Source organism: Lepisma saccharinum, chromosome 5 (genome assembly GCF_977018435.1).
Source record: "Lepisma saccharinum chromosome 5, izLepSacc3.1, whole genome shotgun sequence".
Lineage (NCBI taxonomy): Eukaryota > Metazoa > Arthropoda > Insecta > Zygentoma > Lepismatidae > Lepisma > Lepisma saccharinum.
The window spans coordinates 82,306,593-82,325,575 of NC_139233.1; the positions used below are offsets into that span (position 1 = coordinate 82,306,593).

At 38.6% G+C, this 18,983-nt stretch overlaps 1 protein-coding gene across 4 annotated transcripts in view; it reads left to right on the forward strand.

The window, feature by feature from the left end:
* The window catches only part of GramD1B (GRAM domain containing 1B), a 178,264-nt gene that overhangs the window by 145,011 nt on the left and 14,270 nt on the right, over positions 1–18,983 (forward strand). For all 4 annotated transcript variants that reach the window (XM_083122716.1, XM_083122714.1, XM_083122715.1 and 1 more), the window contains exon 14: positions 16,693–16,813. In XM_083122716.1, the coding sequence (XP_082978842.1) occupies positions 16,693–16,813 (121 nt within the window). The remainder of the gene's footprint in view (positions 1–16,692; positions 16,814–18,983) is intronic.

The following is an 18,983-nucleotide window of genomic DNA, read 5'->3' on the forward strand; positions in this document are numbered from 1 at the left end:
TGATTTATTTCCCTTCGGTCTATATGGCGTAATATAGACAGGCTTGCAATTCACAGAACGCAACGTTTGTGAATACAGTTTGCTTCGAAATACACTCTGGTTGTCACTGACAACGTATTTCGGGAATCCTGATTGAAAACAGTACTTCAAGAATGCTTGCGAGATCGTCCTCGCCGTTGTAGTTCTAAGCGGTGTCAAACTAATGTGCCTTGAGAACTCATCTTGAATGACTAAACAGTACTTGTATCTCCCTTTCGTACTTGTAGGCAGTGGTCCAAAAATGTCCAGAAACATTTTGTATCCAGGCGCAGTAGATTTACTCGAGCTCATAAATCCCATCTTTCTGCTGTTGTCAGGATTATACTGCAGACAAGTGATACAACTTTTGCAATAGTTACTGACATCTTTGACTACTCCGTCCCAAGTATAATTCTCTAGGACCTTAAACAATGTCTTTCCATGTCCTAAATGCGCAGATAATAAATCATCATGCGAAGATTTAAGTACTTCACTCTTCAACTTCTCTGGTACCCACAGCTTCAATCTGGAGGTAAACGGTGGATAAAGTCCAGTGTTTTCGTCAACGAAACGGTAAAGGAGTCCATCATCGTCGAGACAGGAATGTTGCAGATAAAAGTCAAATTTTCTCTTCTCTCGAGCATCCTTTATTTCAACTTCTTCTCCATTTAAACATCCAATTAATTTCGACAAGTAAGGATCACTCTGTTGTCCTCTTTTCCACATTTCTTTATCGTTAAGATCTACGGGCGGCGAAATTTCTTTCTGTCCGTCCGTCTGTCCTCCATTTACAGTGTTGCCAGCTGCATCTGTAAACATCACTTCCGTTTTCCTTTTCTGCTTCCGGTCGAATTTCTGACACACTTTGCCTTCGACTTTAGGAATCTCATGGTGTTCCATTATCGCTCCATCCGGCATCTCTAATCTGAAATATCCTTCAGGCTTGATATCCTCTATCGGATAATTCTCTTCTGCATCCGAAGATCCAATGTAATTCTCCCTCTCAGAGAATCCCGCTTCGATCCTCGACAAGTAGTCAACCTCTGTGTTATTTCTACCGGCAATGTATTTTACTGTAACTGGAAACCTGGTCACCCTGTTTATCATTCTGTTTATGTGGCTCGGAATGTGAGAAGATTTCAAGATGTCCACGAGCGCAGAATGGTCAGTGTAAGCTATCACTTCCGGTGCTTGCAGAAAGTAATATTCAAATTTCTCCAGACCCATGGTCAATGCAAATAACTCTTTCGCTGTCACAGAATAAGAACGCTGAGTTTCAGACAGCTTCTTACTCCCAAATGCAACAGTCTGCAATTTTCTGGTTTTATCGTCCTCATGAGCTACGATATAGCCAAGCGCTATGTCAGAGCAGTCTACAAACAAGTGAAACGGTTTCGAAACGTCAGGAATCTTGAGATCAGGACTATTTACAATTGCATCCTTCAACTTCTGCAAACTCTCTTCTTGTTCTTTTCCCCAAGAAAATTTCCTATTTCCTTCTAACAAGTCCGTGATCGGTTTGGATATCTTTGCTTGGTCCTTTATGAAATCCGACAGAAAATTTAAGAAACCTACTAGTCTCCTAACCTGCTTGATATTTCTGGGACGCTGCAATTGCTCTGCTTGTTTCCTCTTACTTTCCGCACAAGATATGGTATTTTCTGTAATTGTAAACCCAAGAAAATCAGTTTTCTTTCTGAAGAGACGCTACTTTCGATAACTAATCGTCAGTCCTTTGTCTTTCATCTTTCCCAGGACAGAATCCAACACTTTCAGTTGTTCTTCCTCGGTAGCGTTAGCAATCACTACGTCATCATAATAACATATTGCATCAGTTTGATAATGCTCTCCTAGCGTCTTCTGCATCAGTTCTGCAAGGTGAAAAGGTCCACTACGACAGCCATAAAATAACCTTTTGTATCTAAACGTCCCCATTCTGTCAAGAAACCTACATATTTTCTTGTATCTTCAGAAATCTGCATATTTGCAAATGCAAACGGAATGTCCAGAACTGTAAATATAGTTCCCCCAGAAAGCTTACATATTGTCGACCTAATATCAGGTATTTCTCTACGTCTAGCCTTCAATCTTTTATTCAATCCTTTTATGTCGATGATCACTTTAAATGTGTTATCTCTCTTCACATGAAGGATAGGCGGTGAAAGGTAATCTGTATCACCCCTTTCAATGATCCCGTCTTCAAGCATCTGCTCAATCGCCTGATTCATTAATTTCCTCTTTTGCTCAGAAAGTGGCCTAGGTTTCGCTCGGAACGGCTTCTCGTTATTCACATCCAAACGAACCTCGTAATCCTTTGCTAATCCCGGTTTATCTTGAAAAACATCAATATGCCTTCTCAGTATGGCAATCAATTTCGGCTTGTTTTCCTCTGAGATATCGGTACCCTCCATCAGCATGGCAATCCTTCTCTCTTCGTCAACCCCCTCCCCTTTGATGTCGCTGCTACGTGTCTCCGCTTTGCAAGCAGAAACGTTCTCTCGGACTCCTTCGACTCCATCCACGGTCGAACCCAGTCCCCTAGAACCAACAGCATCAACGCTGTCACGTGTCGTCGGCGAATCAAAAGGCACGATTTTCGAGAGATCAGGCTCAATTGCCCACCCGTTGCGATGAATCATGGGTATAAGTCCCAGCTTAGCCATTAATGTTCTTCCCATTAAAATTTCATGATTAGCATTTGATAACACAAATATCTGATCCCGAGCCTTGTGTCCGTGAAACATAATATTCACGTAAGCGCTCCCCAAAGATTCCACATTTCCTTCCGCAAGTATTACTTTAGTTTTGCAACCCTTCAATTTCACTCCATTTGTCTTCATCTTCTCGAAGACCTCCAAAGACACAAAGTTATTGGACGACGCAGTATCAATACATGCGTGTACTTCTACATTAGCCACGTTGCATAAAACGATAGGTTCCCTAACATCTTTTACATTTACATTGTGAGGTGAAAAATTTTCCTTCCACGTAAAATTTGCAGTTTCCACGCCACGAACTTGACAAATTCGTGGCGACTCTACGCGTTTTTTGTTTCTTCCTTCCCACGTTCATTAATCTCGTTTTCCCTACGGTGATTTGAAGCTCTGCAACCTTTCTGTCCACAAGTGTAGCATAATTTATTTCTCTGACAATCTTCCTTCGAAAAGCGGTTCTGTTTGTATTCATCCCTCACCGCAAGCCGCGAGGGTGGAGGGCGTGAAACCACATGTTCAGCCCTCAAGCGTTCGACTTTCGGTCGGTCAAAACCAATGCTCACAGGGTCCAAGAAAATATCAGATTTCTTTCTTCCCCTCTCCTCTTCGCATTCCTGATTAACTGACTTTCTTATTGCCAAGTTACGAATTTCGTCTTCCGAAACGAAAGACTTGAATCTCTGCCTTTCCAAAAACTCCGCTTGTAATTCCTGCGCGAACTCGCTCATTTCTCTCATAGAAGTGAATGTCTTGTTGTACAAATAATCCCTAAATACCAGTTTGCAGTGCGATTTCACAAAGTCAATTCTCTCCTGCGCAGAAGCCGAATTCCTTATCCTACTAAAATGCCTGTCAACTTTGCGAACGTATTCCGCTAATCCCCCGTTAGCAAGTTGAAACCTTTGCGACAAAAATAACTCTGCTTCTCTCTGATAATCCAATCCATGAAAAGCCTGCAAGAATTTATGCTTGAATTGTGAAAAATCACCGAACGGTTCCGTGAACAAAAACCATTCCCTCCCTTCATTTCTCAACGAAAGAGGAATAAACTGCTTCAGAAGATCATCTTCAGAAATTTTCAGCGTTCTCGCGTAATCTTGAATCCTATCCAGATACGAAAAAGCATCTTCCTTCCCTACATTTCCCTCAAATGTTGGAAGCGGCAAACGAATTTCCTCCATTGTCACTCTTGGAACGCACCTTTGTTCCTCAACAACAGAAAGCTCTGACTCGGTCGGGCTGGACCTGCTCGAGTTACCAAGCGACATTCTTGTAACTTCCCCTTTTCTGTTTCGCAAGATCATCGGTTCGATCCTCGTCCGTTTCTCTCCTTAACTTTCAAATCAAAAATCTAGTTCAATATCCTGCGACAAGACCCGAAATAACTAAGTTCAATCGCGGACAGAGCCCCCAAATAAATATGTTACTAGTCTGGCCCCCCACACTTTACCTCCGCACTCGAGGTTCGGTGCACTTCGTACTCGGCTCTGATTTGTCTAGGGGTATCTTTCTTTGTACGACAATGCACGTGGGTTGCTACAAGTCAACATAATTATATAATTAACTACAAGAGACAACGGATAACCTTTGCGAAACCTTATTGCTATAGGGGATAAATTACCTTGTCCAGCATGTGTGAAATTAAAAACGGAAATTTTGGATAATTTCTATAGTTTAATTAACGTAAAATTTAAAGTATATACAAGTCGTATCCGAACGTTCATTTCTCTAATTATTGGGCCAAAACTCTAATTTTGATGTTGGAATCTCTATTGTTTGTACCTGGATGCTTTACAGTGCATGAATTACATCGGGAGTACGCTTGTCACAAGGTAGACTCGCGTTACTCCAAGAAACGTCTTAACAGGCGCTAGGCCGCCCGACGTGTACATTTCTCAACCTCCACAGTGACAAGGCACTAGGCTGCCCGGCGCACCGTAATTACTTCAAAATAACATCCAGTACAACTACCTTTTTACCTGTAAACTGGACACCAAGGCACTAGCTTGCCCGGCAATCCAATCTCTTACAGCATCCGTTTCGGGAGACCTGTCCTCCGGTCCTAGCTAACTGAAGCAAAAACAGCCTCTCCCTTCCAAGTCTCAGTTCCAACAGCCGACCTCCCCTACTCTCATCTGGGAGTTTATATATGTTTGGTTGGCGTCTGTTGCCAACCGCCCTTCTTTCAAAATTTTTAATCTTTAACAGCTAAACTGCCCGCCTTTCTTTTGAACGTTCGAAACACGAAGCAAGAACAGAGAGCTACATGGTATTTATACATGGAATAATATGAACCTAAAAATGCATAATAAATTGATTTACACTAATAACACATATATATGTTTATACACGTAATTACCTAATTAATTAACATATTAATAAAATATTTAAATAAGAGAAAAAAACACTGTTGCCCTGACACGGGGCCAGGGTAAGACCCATTAATGTAGAAACGTTCATTTAAAAACAAATGTGGATTGGCAAACATACATGATTCATGATACATTCTTTCATTCAACTTAGTGTTATTAAATGATTTTGATTTTCACAAGAGACACATTGGCACTTGATTTCAAAGTTGAAAATATACATAGGTACATTTCCGTATTGTATTTTGTCATGGAATGGTGTAAAACAAACTAATTAACTAATAATTAAATTTATTTATTAACAGGACATTTTCCACGGTCTGAATTATCCTATGAGTTATGCGAAATTCCAGAAAATAATTTGTTTGTGCTACAAAATTGAGATGTGAAATAGTAAATACAGTGGAACCCTGATTTTACGTTCCCACATTATACACTTTACTGCTTAATCCTTAAAAGACTGGTTTCACAGCAGGTATTTGTTTCCCTGAAGACGAGGAATAACAATTAGGCACTAGTTGTGCATTTATTTCAATATCGTCGGATTGGGCACTGCTATTTAAAAAAGGGTTTAGTATGCAAGAGAGAGTGAATTTCTCTCCATGTTGCAAGTGGAAACTGTTTTTTCAAGTTGATTAGTAAGCTATACATGTTGTTTGAAAAATGTGATTAATAAGTATTTACAGAATCCCATTTATTCCTTATGGGAAATCAACTTCAACTTCAAGTTACTGCTAATGATATGGGAGTTTCGACTTTTCCGTCTACTACGACATAGTTCAATGTGTCCTTTTTCGTCTATGTACTTTTGTATGATATTGGATGTTTGATATTCCCGAGAGAACAAATAAAATAATGGTCCCATAAACCTAATGCATTTCTCCTTGCCTCATATGGCCATCCTGGCAGTGTTGCCAAACCTGATGTGCATAAAAGAGCTACATTTCACCATTAATAGAGCTAAAGATGACTTTTAAGGAGCTAGGTTAACGAAGGCTGCATAAAGTGCCTCCTAGGGTAATTTTAGGTGTCAGAGGGGTGGGGACGCTGCTATTACCATTAGCTTTAAAGTGATGGCAATTTATTCTTAATTTTCACCACCTAGATTTTGCGGCATCACCCATCTCAATAATCCAATAATGTTCATATGAAATCGAAAAGGATTCCTGGATAATAATATTGTCATCCTCACCGTAGCCACAGCACTATGTATAAAAATATCTGGAAAGGAAGGAGGGGGTGGGTGACGCAGCCTATATATGAATATCACGTCACATGCAAAATGTACACCCATGGCAAAGGTTGGTCTTTGTGAGCCGGAGCCATCATAGTGGGGCGGAAGGCAGGTGCTACAGTTCACAGCCAAACTAGTGCACGAAAGAGCCAGATCTGGCTCCAAAAGAGCGAAGTTGGCAACAGTGATCGGCAGCTGCCCCAACGAGAAAGACCTAGGGGAAATTGTCCCTCTCCCCCTTAAGGATGGCTTGTGACACCAGTGTCACAAGCAGCTTTTTCTCGTAGTATATTATTTTTTTAACATACAGTAACTTGGATAATGATCACAGGTACATGTTTTGAGTTCTGCATGAGTCTAGAGTTTTTTTTTTTTTTGTTCCCCATTGGTTTTGAAAACATTGCTTCTTTCTCAATTTTGATGTTTCAAAACACGCTTTTGACAATAGAAGTATGACCTTCCAACATTCCTGGTGTCAAAACGATGGGTGGGGGGTGGCGGGAGGGGGATGGGGGAGGAAAGTCAAAAGCCTCCAGCCGCCAACGCAAGGTTGGAAAACAGCAGACAGCTCTTTGCTGTTTCACGAACTACGCTGTAGGATTACAAAGTAAGTATTATTGAATGATTTGCATTGTTTCTGTGGGTCATGCGATTTTTAGTCCCTTGCATCACGTCTTTACTTAGGTAAGTTGCTGTGGACGGTATGACAGACTAGCAAAGTGAGTTGAACGAATTGAAATTATTCGACTTTAAACTTTCGTTCAGTGTGTGTGTCCCCAGCTTGCGGCGTGTGACCAGTGGCAAGCTGTGGCATTGAGTCTTTTTTCTCCTCGGACAAGAGTAATGGCCATATAAGATGGTGGGTATCTTTTGGAGATTCACGTCCTGGCGTTGCCTGCATGGGGGTCCAATGAATTTCAAATTTTGTGTGAAAAATAGTTACTTTCCTTTTTTCTTCTTCTAACTGATTATGGAAAAAAAAATCCCTGTCAGGATTATAGCCCAAAAGTATACTGAACAAAACGAGGTTTCATTTGTAACTATAACGTTCTTAGTTCCAGAAGTATAAAATTTCATTTAGAAGCATGCAGAATTTCAAATTTCCCATTGAAAACATGGTTGGCATTAGTGCAGATACCTTGAAAATCAGCCTCGGATTCTAAGGGTTAATATGTTTTCAGCCATCCAGGCCCCAGCAAAAGCCTGTGTTAAATATTTGGATGTGCACCTCGATCGTACGTCCTGTTTTCCAAACCATGTTGATATCATAATTTGCCAGAAGGCTTCTGTGTTAGTCATAATGGTCCCATAAACCTAATGCATTTCTCCTTCTTTTTCGTGCTTTCGCAGCTGTTTCATTCACCATGTGAGAAAAGGGAGATTAGATGCATGGTAGGGGGAGGGGGTACAAGTTGCATTTTCACACCCCTCTTACAGGAAGGAGAAAAGGCATTTGTTGCACTCCTCATCAAGATGAAATTGGCCGATCCTTCTGCCTCACAATCAGAAAACAAGCACACTGTTGCCAAACCGATTCTCGCTAAATGGTTTGAACATAATGTAGGAGTGTGGCTGAAATGTCTTCATTCACCCTTCCCCCTACACAAAAACGCAAGTGGAAAATTGACAAGAGAGCTCAATCACCATTTGCTTCTTTACCTGAAACAATTGTTGGAGGAGGGGAGGCATTTTCTCTTCTCACGCCCCCTCTTCTATCATCACTAGTCTTGAAATTACTAAAAAGTGCCAAGTGTTGGAACCCCAATTTATTTTTTCATGTGAACCAATTAGCATAAGGGTGTAAAGCAATTGTCCCTCTTCCTTTCCTCAGACCTGGAAAACCGGGAAAAGTCAGGGAATTTGAGGTGTCAAAAAAGGTCAGGGAAATGTCAGGGAATTTCGTCTTTATTGATTTTTTTTTTATTTTGATTTTTTTATTTATTTATTTCAAGATATCGTTATGGAACTCTGCACGGGAACAGGAAATCTCGTTCGTAAGTTTCATCCTCAACTTTTAGGCCCCTTTTATGTGCAACACGACCACGGCGCCAGAAACCAGTGATGGCAGGAGGGGAGAGAGAGAGAGAGAGAAGTCCCAGGCTTCTCGGCGGGAATTTTAAATTCGAACACTCTTTGGAGGAAACTTGTTATAACTCGAGCACTATGGGAGCAATCTACTTCGGATAAGTTTTGTTTTGCAGCTAAAACATCAGAGCATGCAACTGTGTATAATTCAGAACGCCGAACCGAGGAAGGGGGGGGGGGGGCGCTTGGGAGCATGACCCTCGAATTTGAATGGAAAAAACATAAAAATCTGGAGTTGGACTCTTCTTCCCCAGCTATTTTGGCGAGAGGGTGCGAACGTTAGTATTCTTTTCAAAGAATGGACACTTCTCAAGAGAACGTAACATGTTTCATGTTCTTGTGTGCCATACAAGTTGAATAATAAGCCAAAATGTGATTTTTCTTTTACGAAAAATAGGTAGGCTAATTTGCATTTTTTTGGAGGTGAATTGTTATAACTCGGCCACTATGGGAGCAATCTACTTCGGATAAGTTTTGTTTTGCAGCTAGAACATCAGAGCATGCAACTGTGTACAATTCAGAATGCCGAACCGAGGAAGGCAGCTTGGGGGGCGCGACCCCCAAATTTCAATGAAAAAACATAAAATTCTGGAGTTTGCTCCCTCTTCTCCAGATATTTTGGGGACAAGGCGCAAACCTTAGTATTCTCTTCAAAGAATGGAAGTTTCCAAAGAGAATGAAACATGTTTCATGTTTTTGGGTGCCATACAAGTTGAATAATAAGCCAAAATGTGATTATTATTTTTTTTTTTACGAAAAATATGTAATTTGCATTTTTGGAGGAAAATTGTTATAACTCGGGCACTATGGGAGTAATCTACTTTGGATAAGTTTTGTTTTACAGCTAGAACATCATAGCATGCAACCGTGTACAATTCAGAATGCCGAACCAAGGAAGGGGGGTTTGGGGGCACGACCACCGAATTTCAATGAAAAAAAGCATAAAAATCTGGAGTTTGCTTCCTCTTTTCCTGCTATTTTGGGGAGAAGGCGAAAACCTTAGTATTCTCTTCAAAGAATGGACGTTTCCAAAGAGATTGAAACATGTTTCATGTTCCTGGGTGCCATACAAGTTGAATAATGAGCCAAAATGTGAAACTCTGTTCGGAAATGTGGCATGGATATGTTGCGGAAAGAGGGGGGGGGGGAGGTTGGTCATCAATGTGAATTTCCCAGGCTTACTTCAGACCTGTGTCAGAGTTTCCACCCAAACATAAGAGTATGAAGGTCCAAAGCACATTCATTTCATAATCAGCACCGTGATACCATATGGTATCATCAGGCCAGTATGACCTTCCTCTGATGATACCATATGGTATCATCGGGAGAGTAAAGGTTAAGCCTCTAAATATTACGTGGAAAATGCATTGAATTATCATTTTTTTCTTGTCCATATGGGAGTAGTAAGGGGACTTGTCAACAGATAGAGGGGATAAGAGCGGGTGGTGCCGTCCAATAGTTGTCGGAGGTCGTAGTAAGGCATTTTGTTGGGCAAATTGAAGGAACATGGAAACAAATAGGTTCCATTGATACATACGATTTTTGTCGAATATCGCCACCTGATAAACAACATGCGACAGAAATTGCATAGACTGCAAATATGCTGCTGGAATTTTATTACTCTTCTGACTCACTTCACCTTATTTAATGTAGCAGTGCTTACGAAGGTTTTCTTTCTTCATCCTGACGTATTACTGGTTTCGCACAAGTTAACATACGTTTACAATGACATTGCACTATTCTTAGATATCAAGAAGAATCCAACAAAATACTATCACGAAAAAGAGAAACATAAATCTGCATTGGTGAACGTTACAAAAATTGGCAAGTGCATGCTCCCAACCTCAAATTTGCTGCAACACTAGTATTGCAATGAAATTAACGGCACTCTCTGTCCTGTCTGTTTAAACTCGTGAGAGATGGTGTTTAATCTCTCACTGAGTGAAGTTAATGTCCAATATTATGAAATAAAATACTAATAATAAATAAGTAAATATTTTAATATCATATTAACTCGAATCATTCAATTATAAAAGCAAATCACTTTCTTCAAGAATTGACTTTTCTGTGCCAGCCTTGCTAAATTTTCACTTTCCATCTACTGATTTATACGATGGGTGGCCAGAAAGTAATTTCAAATTAGTAGGTACATTGATTTTTCACAAACGCCAAAATTGTGAAAAATGGTAATTGGTGCGAAGTTATGTTTAGGAATGTGCGGTGATGTCTGGACACATTTTTCACCAGTTCGAAATATCGAAATAATGCGAATTTGGCATAAAATGCAAATTGTTGGCGTTTTTAGTATTTTTTGTAAAGAAATGTCCTAATACAGCGTTTTTAGTATTTTTTTAAAGAAATGTCCTAAAACAACGAAACATTCCATGAAATCCAACATTCTTGTCTTTTCTAGGCCATGTTTGTGTACATAGAACATGCAAGTATTCCAACATTTTACTCAAGAGTAAACTATAGAGTTATACATACATGGAATAATTCCGACAGCCACATTAAATCATGTACTTCCCACAATTTTTTCAACTTCTATCAAAACCATTTGCATCACAGAGCAAAGTGGCAGGGTTCTAACAGGAGATCGAGTGCGTATCTACCGTCACACAGGAGCCACATCTTCGTATTTGTCGCACGAGATATGTTTTGAATTACCAAGCTAAGTGCGCACCATCGGCATTTGTCGAGCGAGTAATAATGGAGCTTAGTTGTTAGGGCGTCTGAGTACTATGCGAGAGACCCAGGTTTCCCCTGCAAGGGAGAACCGGGATGTTGTCCACGTATTGAAACTGTTCTGGTGCCCACCCAACATCATATGAAGCTGGTATCTTGAGAAAACTTTGAGGGATAAAGGTAGCCAGGAGTGTGGTGCTGATCACATAACCCCTACCTTCAGCTGTGATCAAGAAAGTGTGGGGCCCTAAATCCACACCCCTATACACCTTCATGGAAAAGTGCAGGGGAGTACTTTACTTTTACTTCCTCAAAAATCTGTTCCAACATATCAAACTATCACGAAAATACGTAGAGCATGTGACCTACAATTTAAAATAATAGTTTAAGAGCACAATGGAGTATTACGTTTCTGTATATTTGGCACATAAATGTTCTAAAACAAAAACGCGAATTTTGGGAAACGTAATACTAACAAGTCAAAAAAAGATAATGGCAATTTTTGGTGCCATAATATATCGGCATCTGTCACGTGAGATTGATTGATTTTAATTTTTTGGGTGCGTCGCCACTTTTGGTCATTATGCACCCTTCAGTATATACGGGGAAAATTCAATTATCTAAAATCCTTACCTTAAAATTAAAAAAGGGGTATGGAAAATAACTTTCCCAAAATAGCTTTCAAGATATCAAACTCTCACGAAGAGACGTAAGCCGTGCGACTTACAATTTGAAACAGTAGTTTAAAAACACCATGAAGGTATAATTTCCGATATTTGCCAGAAAATGCACTAAAATGAAAATGTGAATTTTGGGAAAAATAACACCTTATTGTAAAAAATAAAAAATAAGAAAATACACCAATTTGAAAAAAAATAACAAAATATCAAAGGTCCCTACCGATTAGGCATAAATGAAACAAGAATATCAGTTGTAATTTATTGCATTAGTAACAGTGACTCCTAACCTAATTTTTGGCATAATCACCACCATTGTTCTGGCATTTGTCGTAGCATGGCACTAAATTTTGTATGACCATGGCATATGTGTCTGACAGCAAAGACTGGAACTATCTCTACCGCAGTGTAGCTATCAAATCCTTGTCCTGCCAGAAACCTCTTCAGTTAAACAAAGAGATGAAAGTCTGTACATTCAAGGCCAGGGCTGTACAGGGAGTTGTCGAAGATATCTCACCTGAAGTGATGCAAAGGGCCCGTGTGTACCCAGCTGTATGGGGTTGTGCACATTCGATTGGCCTTCCGTGAATAGTCTGCACCATCGTCTAACGATACTATCACTCACGACATCTGGTCTGCACACCTCACACGATTGCTGGTGGCTCTGTGCCAAATTCTGAGCGTGCAATGTAGGCTACATCGTAGTCAGTGGGAGACTGTATGACAGCTGCAATCTTTAACCTAGAACTGTCCTAAAACGGCTGCATTGCAACTGTACCAGATTACAGCTACATGCCACTTCTTCCTGCCTGCCTTCAACCACTAGTGCTGCATATAGGCACCATAGGACCTTTTTTCAGGATGCCCCTCATCTATGAACTTTCAGAAGCTGTTATTAACGGAGTGTTCCTGTTTTAATGTTTGGATAGCTAAATCAGGTACCTATACAATGCAATTCTATAAATTCCTTGCGTTAAATTTCTAGTTTTTCTTGTATGTACGCATTGCTTGCATGATAGAATTATTTTCCTGTAGTTTACAATAAATAAATAAATAAATAAATGTCTGATGAAAGGAGTGTGTGTTCTCCTGAAACGTCACAAAGAAAAAACTGTTTTCTTATGCTTGTAATAACCGTAAACTACAGGAAAATAATAAAGTTAAATTTCTAATACCTACATACCATTTTCATCAGCATTAATGGTATAACTGCACATTGTCAGTTTCACAGTACTTCACTTAGATATACTGTACTGAAGCAGAAATCCCATTGATAATGTAAGGAAATATGACACTTTATTTTGTTTGATTCAATTGTTTCACTTATATGCTTCATTTTGTTTGATTCAATTGTTTCACTTATATGCAAGAGTTAAGTTGTTTGGTTTACAGAGAAGAGAGAAGTAGTTTATGCATTGAAAAATGAGTCCGCACTCATGGTTCTTGCAAGCAGAGGGTTCCAAACCTCAGTGGAAATATCAACATATAAGACCGAGAATGTATAAGGAGACTGATAAATTACAAATTGTATTTCTTAATCATTCACTCTTCACTCTTATCTCATTTAGTCGTAACTTTAAAAATAATCAAGTATTTTATTTTAAACATACTGCGTATGACAAAATTCCGTAATCCTTCCCTAACTTGTGAATTGAAATAATTTCCAAATTTACTATTTTGCAGTTTGAATTCAAATCATAGAGAATAGAGAAATTAAGTCAATTTCATAGAAGATAATATTGGTACTTAACAAAACCATACGTTTCAAGAACCCCAGCGCCCACCCAGCATCGAATAACATGGGTAGCTGGGGGAAAACCTGGGGGGTAAAGGCGGTCTGGGGCGTGATGCTGATCACATCACCCCCACTTACGACCGGATCAAGAAAGTGTGGGGCGTTACCCCCACACCCCCTATATGCCTTCATGGCATGGTGCTAAGCACAGGGGAGCACTTTACTTTTACTTTTTTACAAAACCATACGTGGATCTGTATGAGTTTTTTATTTCTATTTGCAAAAACATCAATTTAGTTTAGTTTGTAATTGTCAGGGAAAAATGTAAATTTTGTCCTGGAAAACCTGGAAAAGTCAGGGAATTTAATTTCTGCTTGTTTGTAGCCACCCTGTTTCCTTTAACATCTAAAATTAATTAGTCACTCCTGGATAATTACATTTAACGGACACAGCATGCAGGAAGTAAAAAAAAAAAATACCCATCTTCCTTGACACTAACTCATTAATCTGCCACTGGTGTGCACGTCTATGCAATAATTACATGATTCACTTCTGTTTTTCTTTCTTTTAATGCACATGTCTGCATCACAAATCTTGTTCACTAGGTCTGTAGCATGGACAGCATGGATAAGGGTAACGCAGTGATCCTTTTTTTTCTTTCTGCATCTTAGACCAGGGGTTAGCACATGTCTGATAAAGCTTGTTCAACAATTGGATTGGTGCCGAGGACCTTACACTGTTCTGTAAACTTTTCCTCTTTCCGTTCCTGCCGGTTGGAGGGTGTGCATGTCTGGGAGCTGCAGTTGGTGCCAGTGTTTTGTCACGTACTTCGAAAGCAGTGACTCATTCATCGTAAAGGAGAAAAATGGCTTTGTTTGGAATCTGCAGCTTTGCATGGTTGTTTTGCTTTGATGATTAAGAAATACAAGCACCAGACCAAAGCAAGAAGCTAAAACAAGCTAATTTCATTGCTTGTTCTGCCTTCTGATAAACAAAATTGTAACTCTATCTTGTGACTAACACAAGGAGCTCCCAGATGGTCCAGTGGTAGCGTCGTCGCCTTGTAATCAAGGGGTCCCGAGTTTGATACCCAGTGGAGGCATCGTGGGCAGATCCCACTTTAAACTGTAGGTCCAGTCCTGATTTGCCTTATTGTGCATGAAGTGGACTTAAAACAACATCAATCAATCAATCAATTGTGACTAACACAAGAATGAACATGCTGAATGCTCAGAGTGTGTAGGAAGAAATGCACACAATGCTAATACAATCACTGCTTTTCTTCAAAACCATTCAAATGCTGAAAAATATACCGCAATGTGTAGCATAAAATGGATGCCGGTGTCCAATGAAAGAACACATTGACGTGTTTACCATTGGTGGAAAGGGTGGTTGCCCTCTGCAAGACCACTGAATCCAACAATAAATCATAGATTAACGTGGGTGTAAATTACAATCACAATGTAAATTACAATCACCCTAATGCTCAAGTTTGAAAAAGCTTGTTTTGAGTTCAGTTTATGCTGTTCAGGACTGGATACCTATGCAGTTTAAAGTGGGATCTTGAACGTTCTACGTGTCCACACTGTGAACTGAATCCAGGACATTTACATTACATTATAGTGGTTCAGATCCCACATTAAACTGTATGTCCAGTCTCGATTAGCCTTACTGTGCATAAAGTGAAAACACCAAATCAATCAATCAATTAAATTATTTGACACATTATACTGTGTTGTAATTGTTTCTTACTGACAAGTGAGTTTCATGTCTCCCTTGTGCTTTCCCGCATTTTGCATTTTTTATTTACAGTCCTCTCAAAAACATAAAATTGGGATTTCACTGTAATATTCCCTTTAATACTTAAATGAATCTAAATATATTTTATATCAAAACTCCTATATTCCTACTGTGAGTACCACATGTTCTAACATGTATTATTGTTTATAGCTCTTGTCTACTCTTACGGGGGCGATCTACATGCTGACAAGGGAGTGCGGAGTGATGAATGCACTACAGACCAACCAGACAACAGCAGTGGTACTAAGAGTTACGATGTGGTGGGAAGAAGTACTCGTTCTACAGGCTGCTGTGTTTCTCTTCACACTGGATTGGTCGCTTCTCCACTTCCCTTGCCAGAATGTAGAGCGCCCGCAGTAAGACTGGACAAGAGCTATAGCTTCATTTAAATTGCTGAGAAATGTATCTATTTGTTACCCTGTTCTTGTACTGTTATTTTTTATTTTCCTGCCACCCTTAAATGCCAGATGTTACATGATGTTTAGAGCATTTTGAAGCTCAGGTAGTTTTCCTAATTACATGAAATTTAAAATGTATCATGACTGATTATATTGCTGGCGTAATCATGAGGCAAAAATATTGTGAGATTTCCAAGTGTCCCAGTGGCCTCGTGGCAGCAAATTAGTTTCACATCCCGCAGGTTCTGTGTTCCATTCCCCTTTGATTCACCCTGCTTTTTTCTATTATCTCTAGCTACTATTTATTTGGATATAGTTTTACATCTTTTAGAATAATTACAATTCTGGATCATACATAAAGTTAAAAATTAAATAATAGCTTTAGATGTGAATAGTATTCATGTGTTTTTCTTCTGCAAGGATACATGTTTTCTCGAAAGATAAAACATCAACGTTCACTATACATGTTATTTTTTCGAATATAACAAGTGGATAATTGAATATGCAAATGATTGTAGGATGATGAGGAAATTTTTAAAATGTATAGTGAAACAATCCTTTTCATAAATAATAATGTAAAAACATTAAAAGGGTCATTCTCCCCCCAAAAAATGTAATAAAATTTTATTTTATTTTATTTTCAATAAATTATTAAACATAATTCTACAAAAAGTTGTTCAAGACAATAAAAAAAAATGGTGAATCAAAATAACCCAGAACCTTTGGTGCATGAAACTTATACGCTACCATTGGGCCTCCGGGACACTTGCAGTTTGACAATATCTTTAAGTGAAACATTGTCCGTGAAAGAAGAGCAGGGTTTGAAAACTGCAGTGTTTAAGATTGCTGAACATCTGTCCAAAAGGTGAAAAATGTAAGAATTGCTCACATATCTTAACCAGGTAATATATGACAAAGGGATTTTACAGATTATCCACACAAAATGGAAACAATATTTCTGTTTTTATATATTGTAGGAACCCCCCTCAAACGCACGAAGAATGGCTCCATCTTCTGCAACATCAAGAAACACTACATCATGTTGAGTTATCAAAATGGCAACATGTTCTTCAAGCTGCCATACAACTTCTTCGACAGGTAAGGCTGTAAAATAATTGTCTTTACATTCAGGATGTCACAATTTCAAAATTGAAGTAGAATTTTCCAAGTTTGCCAATAGTTAACTTATGTGCATCATCTACATATATTTTTTAAATGTTGATAGAGTTCAAATTAAATATTCAACGTTATCCTTACTGCACACGTTGTTCCTTATCATTTTCATTTTTACTACAATTATTATTAATTTTTACTACAATTATTATTAATTATAATCATGAGCAGGACAACATTTAAGATTCCTGTGAACTTCATAAGTCTCAATAAGTAATTTCATAAATATTTGCATAACCACAGGTGCTAATCATTAAATACAAAACACTAATTTTACATATGTGTAGCTTACAATGTTCTTAAACTGACGGCAACAGACCCGGAATGTCAGCTGGAGAAAGATTGATTGATTTGTTTTATTTTACTTCACTTTTGTGTCACTTTGGCTAATTGAGAATATAGGGATGGGTGATGATATTGATAATAGACACTCACAAACTCTCATGCCCATGCCGGGATTCATAGCATCATAACATGATGTGCTAACCACTCTGCCACGGGGACTGGCCATTTGAGAAAGAGCCTTGTAAGCCACATGTAAGTAAAATTTTTGTTTTGTCTTTTATTAGTCATTTATTTTTGTGCCATAATTGTTAAACAATAAAAATGAAATGTTACATGACAAATTTTCTCCAAATTTTCTTCCTTTTTCGTTGTTATTTCTCAAAACTGACATTTTTTTATTTTATTACACTTTTCTGCCAAATTCACCTAAATTTATACCTTCATTTTGCTATTAAACTCTTATTTTAACTTGTAGGTCATATGGCCTATGCCTGTTCATGACAGTTTCCTACGTCAGAAACTGTTTTTGAGGAAGTTATTTTCCATTATTTCTTGCACTATAAGTACCGATGTTACAACTCTCGTGTCACAGTAGGTGCACATTTGATTTCTGCCAAAACCATGCTACTTTTCTTTGCTTTGTGATGTAAAATGTTTCTTGTGCAACAAATACCAATATTGTGTCTCCCGTGTGACTGTAGATGCACACTTGATCTGCTGCCAGAACTTTTCTACTTTGCTCGGTGAGGCAAACCATCCATTTACATCATATTGTAGATTGGCGCGTATCACTCACTATTAAATGAAATAAACAACATTAAATTGTATAAAGTTAAATTTAACACTACTTGCTACTAACACTACTTACTAATAACATTCAACAGTGCTGGCCTTGCAACTGACGTGGCTTTTATCGATTTTAAGTGTTCCCATTTTTAAGTGGTTTTAATCTAAATAGGTGGTTTGTCTTTATGGGATTTTTAATATGATGAGTTTTTAAATTAGGAATATGTCAGGGGAAGTGTTAAGTGTTTTCAACCCTACCCTCAACCTAATCATCTTTTAACACTTTTTAACGTGACACTATGTTCAGTGCTTAGGAAAGTATTTATGAACCTGATGAAGGGGGCAGTAGGACCCCGAAACATTCCAAAAAAGCTTCATACTCACTCACGTAAGTAGTGTTAAATTTAACTTTATACAATTTAACGTTGTTTATTTCATATATAGTTTCATATAGCTGCCGGAATTATCCAATGTATAACATGCACCATAGTTTTTTTGGGAGATGAAATTTCGAAAAAACATGCACATCATAAATATGGTATATTTTATATTTTTACATTTATAGTACATTTTTATATCCAGATGGTTTTGAACATGTCACTGCACATAAATATATATATATATTTTTTTGGAATAATTAATATTTTGTAGTGTTATTGTTTTGTGAAAAATTAAGGTCCCTAATGATTGTACATTAGTTCACATTTATGGAGATTTGAGTAGTTCAGGGAAGTGAATTCAGCTAAAATGTAGTGCACTACTTGTACTTATGTGTAAATAAATGAATTGCCCCAATGACTTGTGTCTGGATAATTTTGGCTCTGAGGATGAGCTGCGAATAAGGGGAAACCCAAATAAGCAGTACCGACCGAGACGGCAAGACTATCAGGGTGTCCAGTGGCATGGACATACTCGGCAAATATCACAGATACCCATCGACAGCCTTTTGTCATGGCGAATAAACACCACCATAAAAATGTTTGCCCCCCACTGTCTTGTGGGCCTGGAGGTATCCAAACGGCTA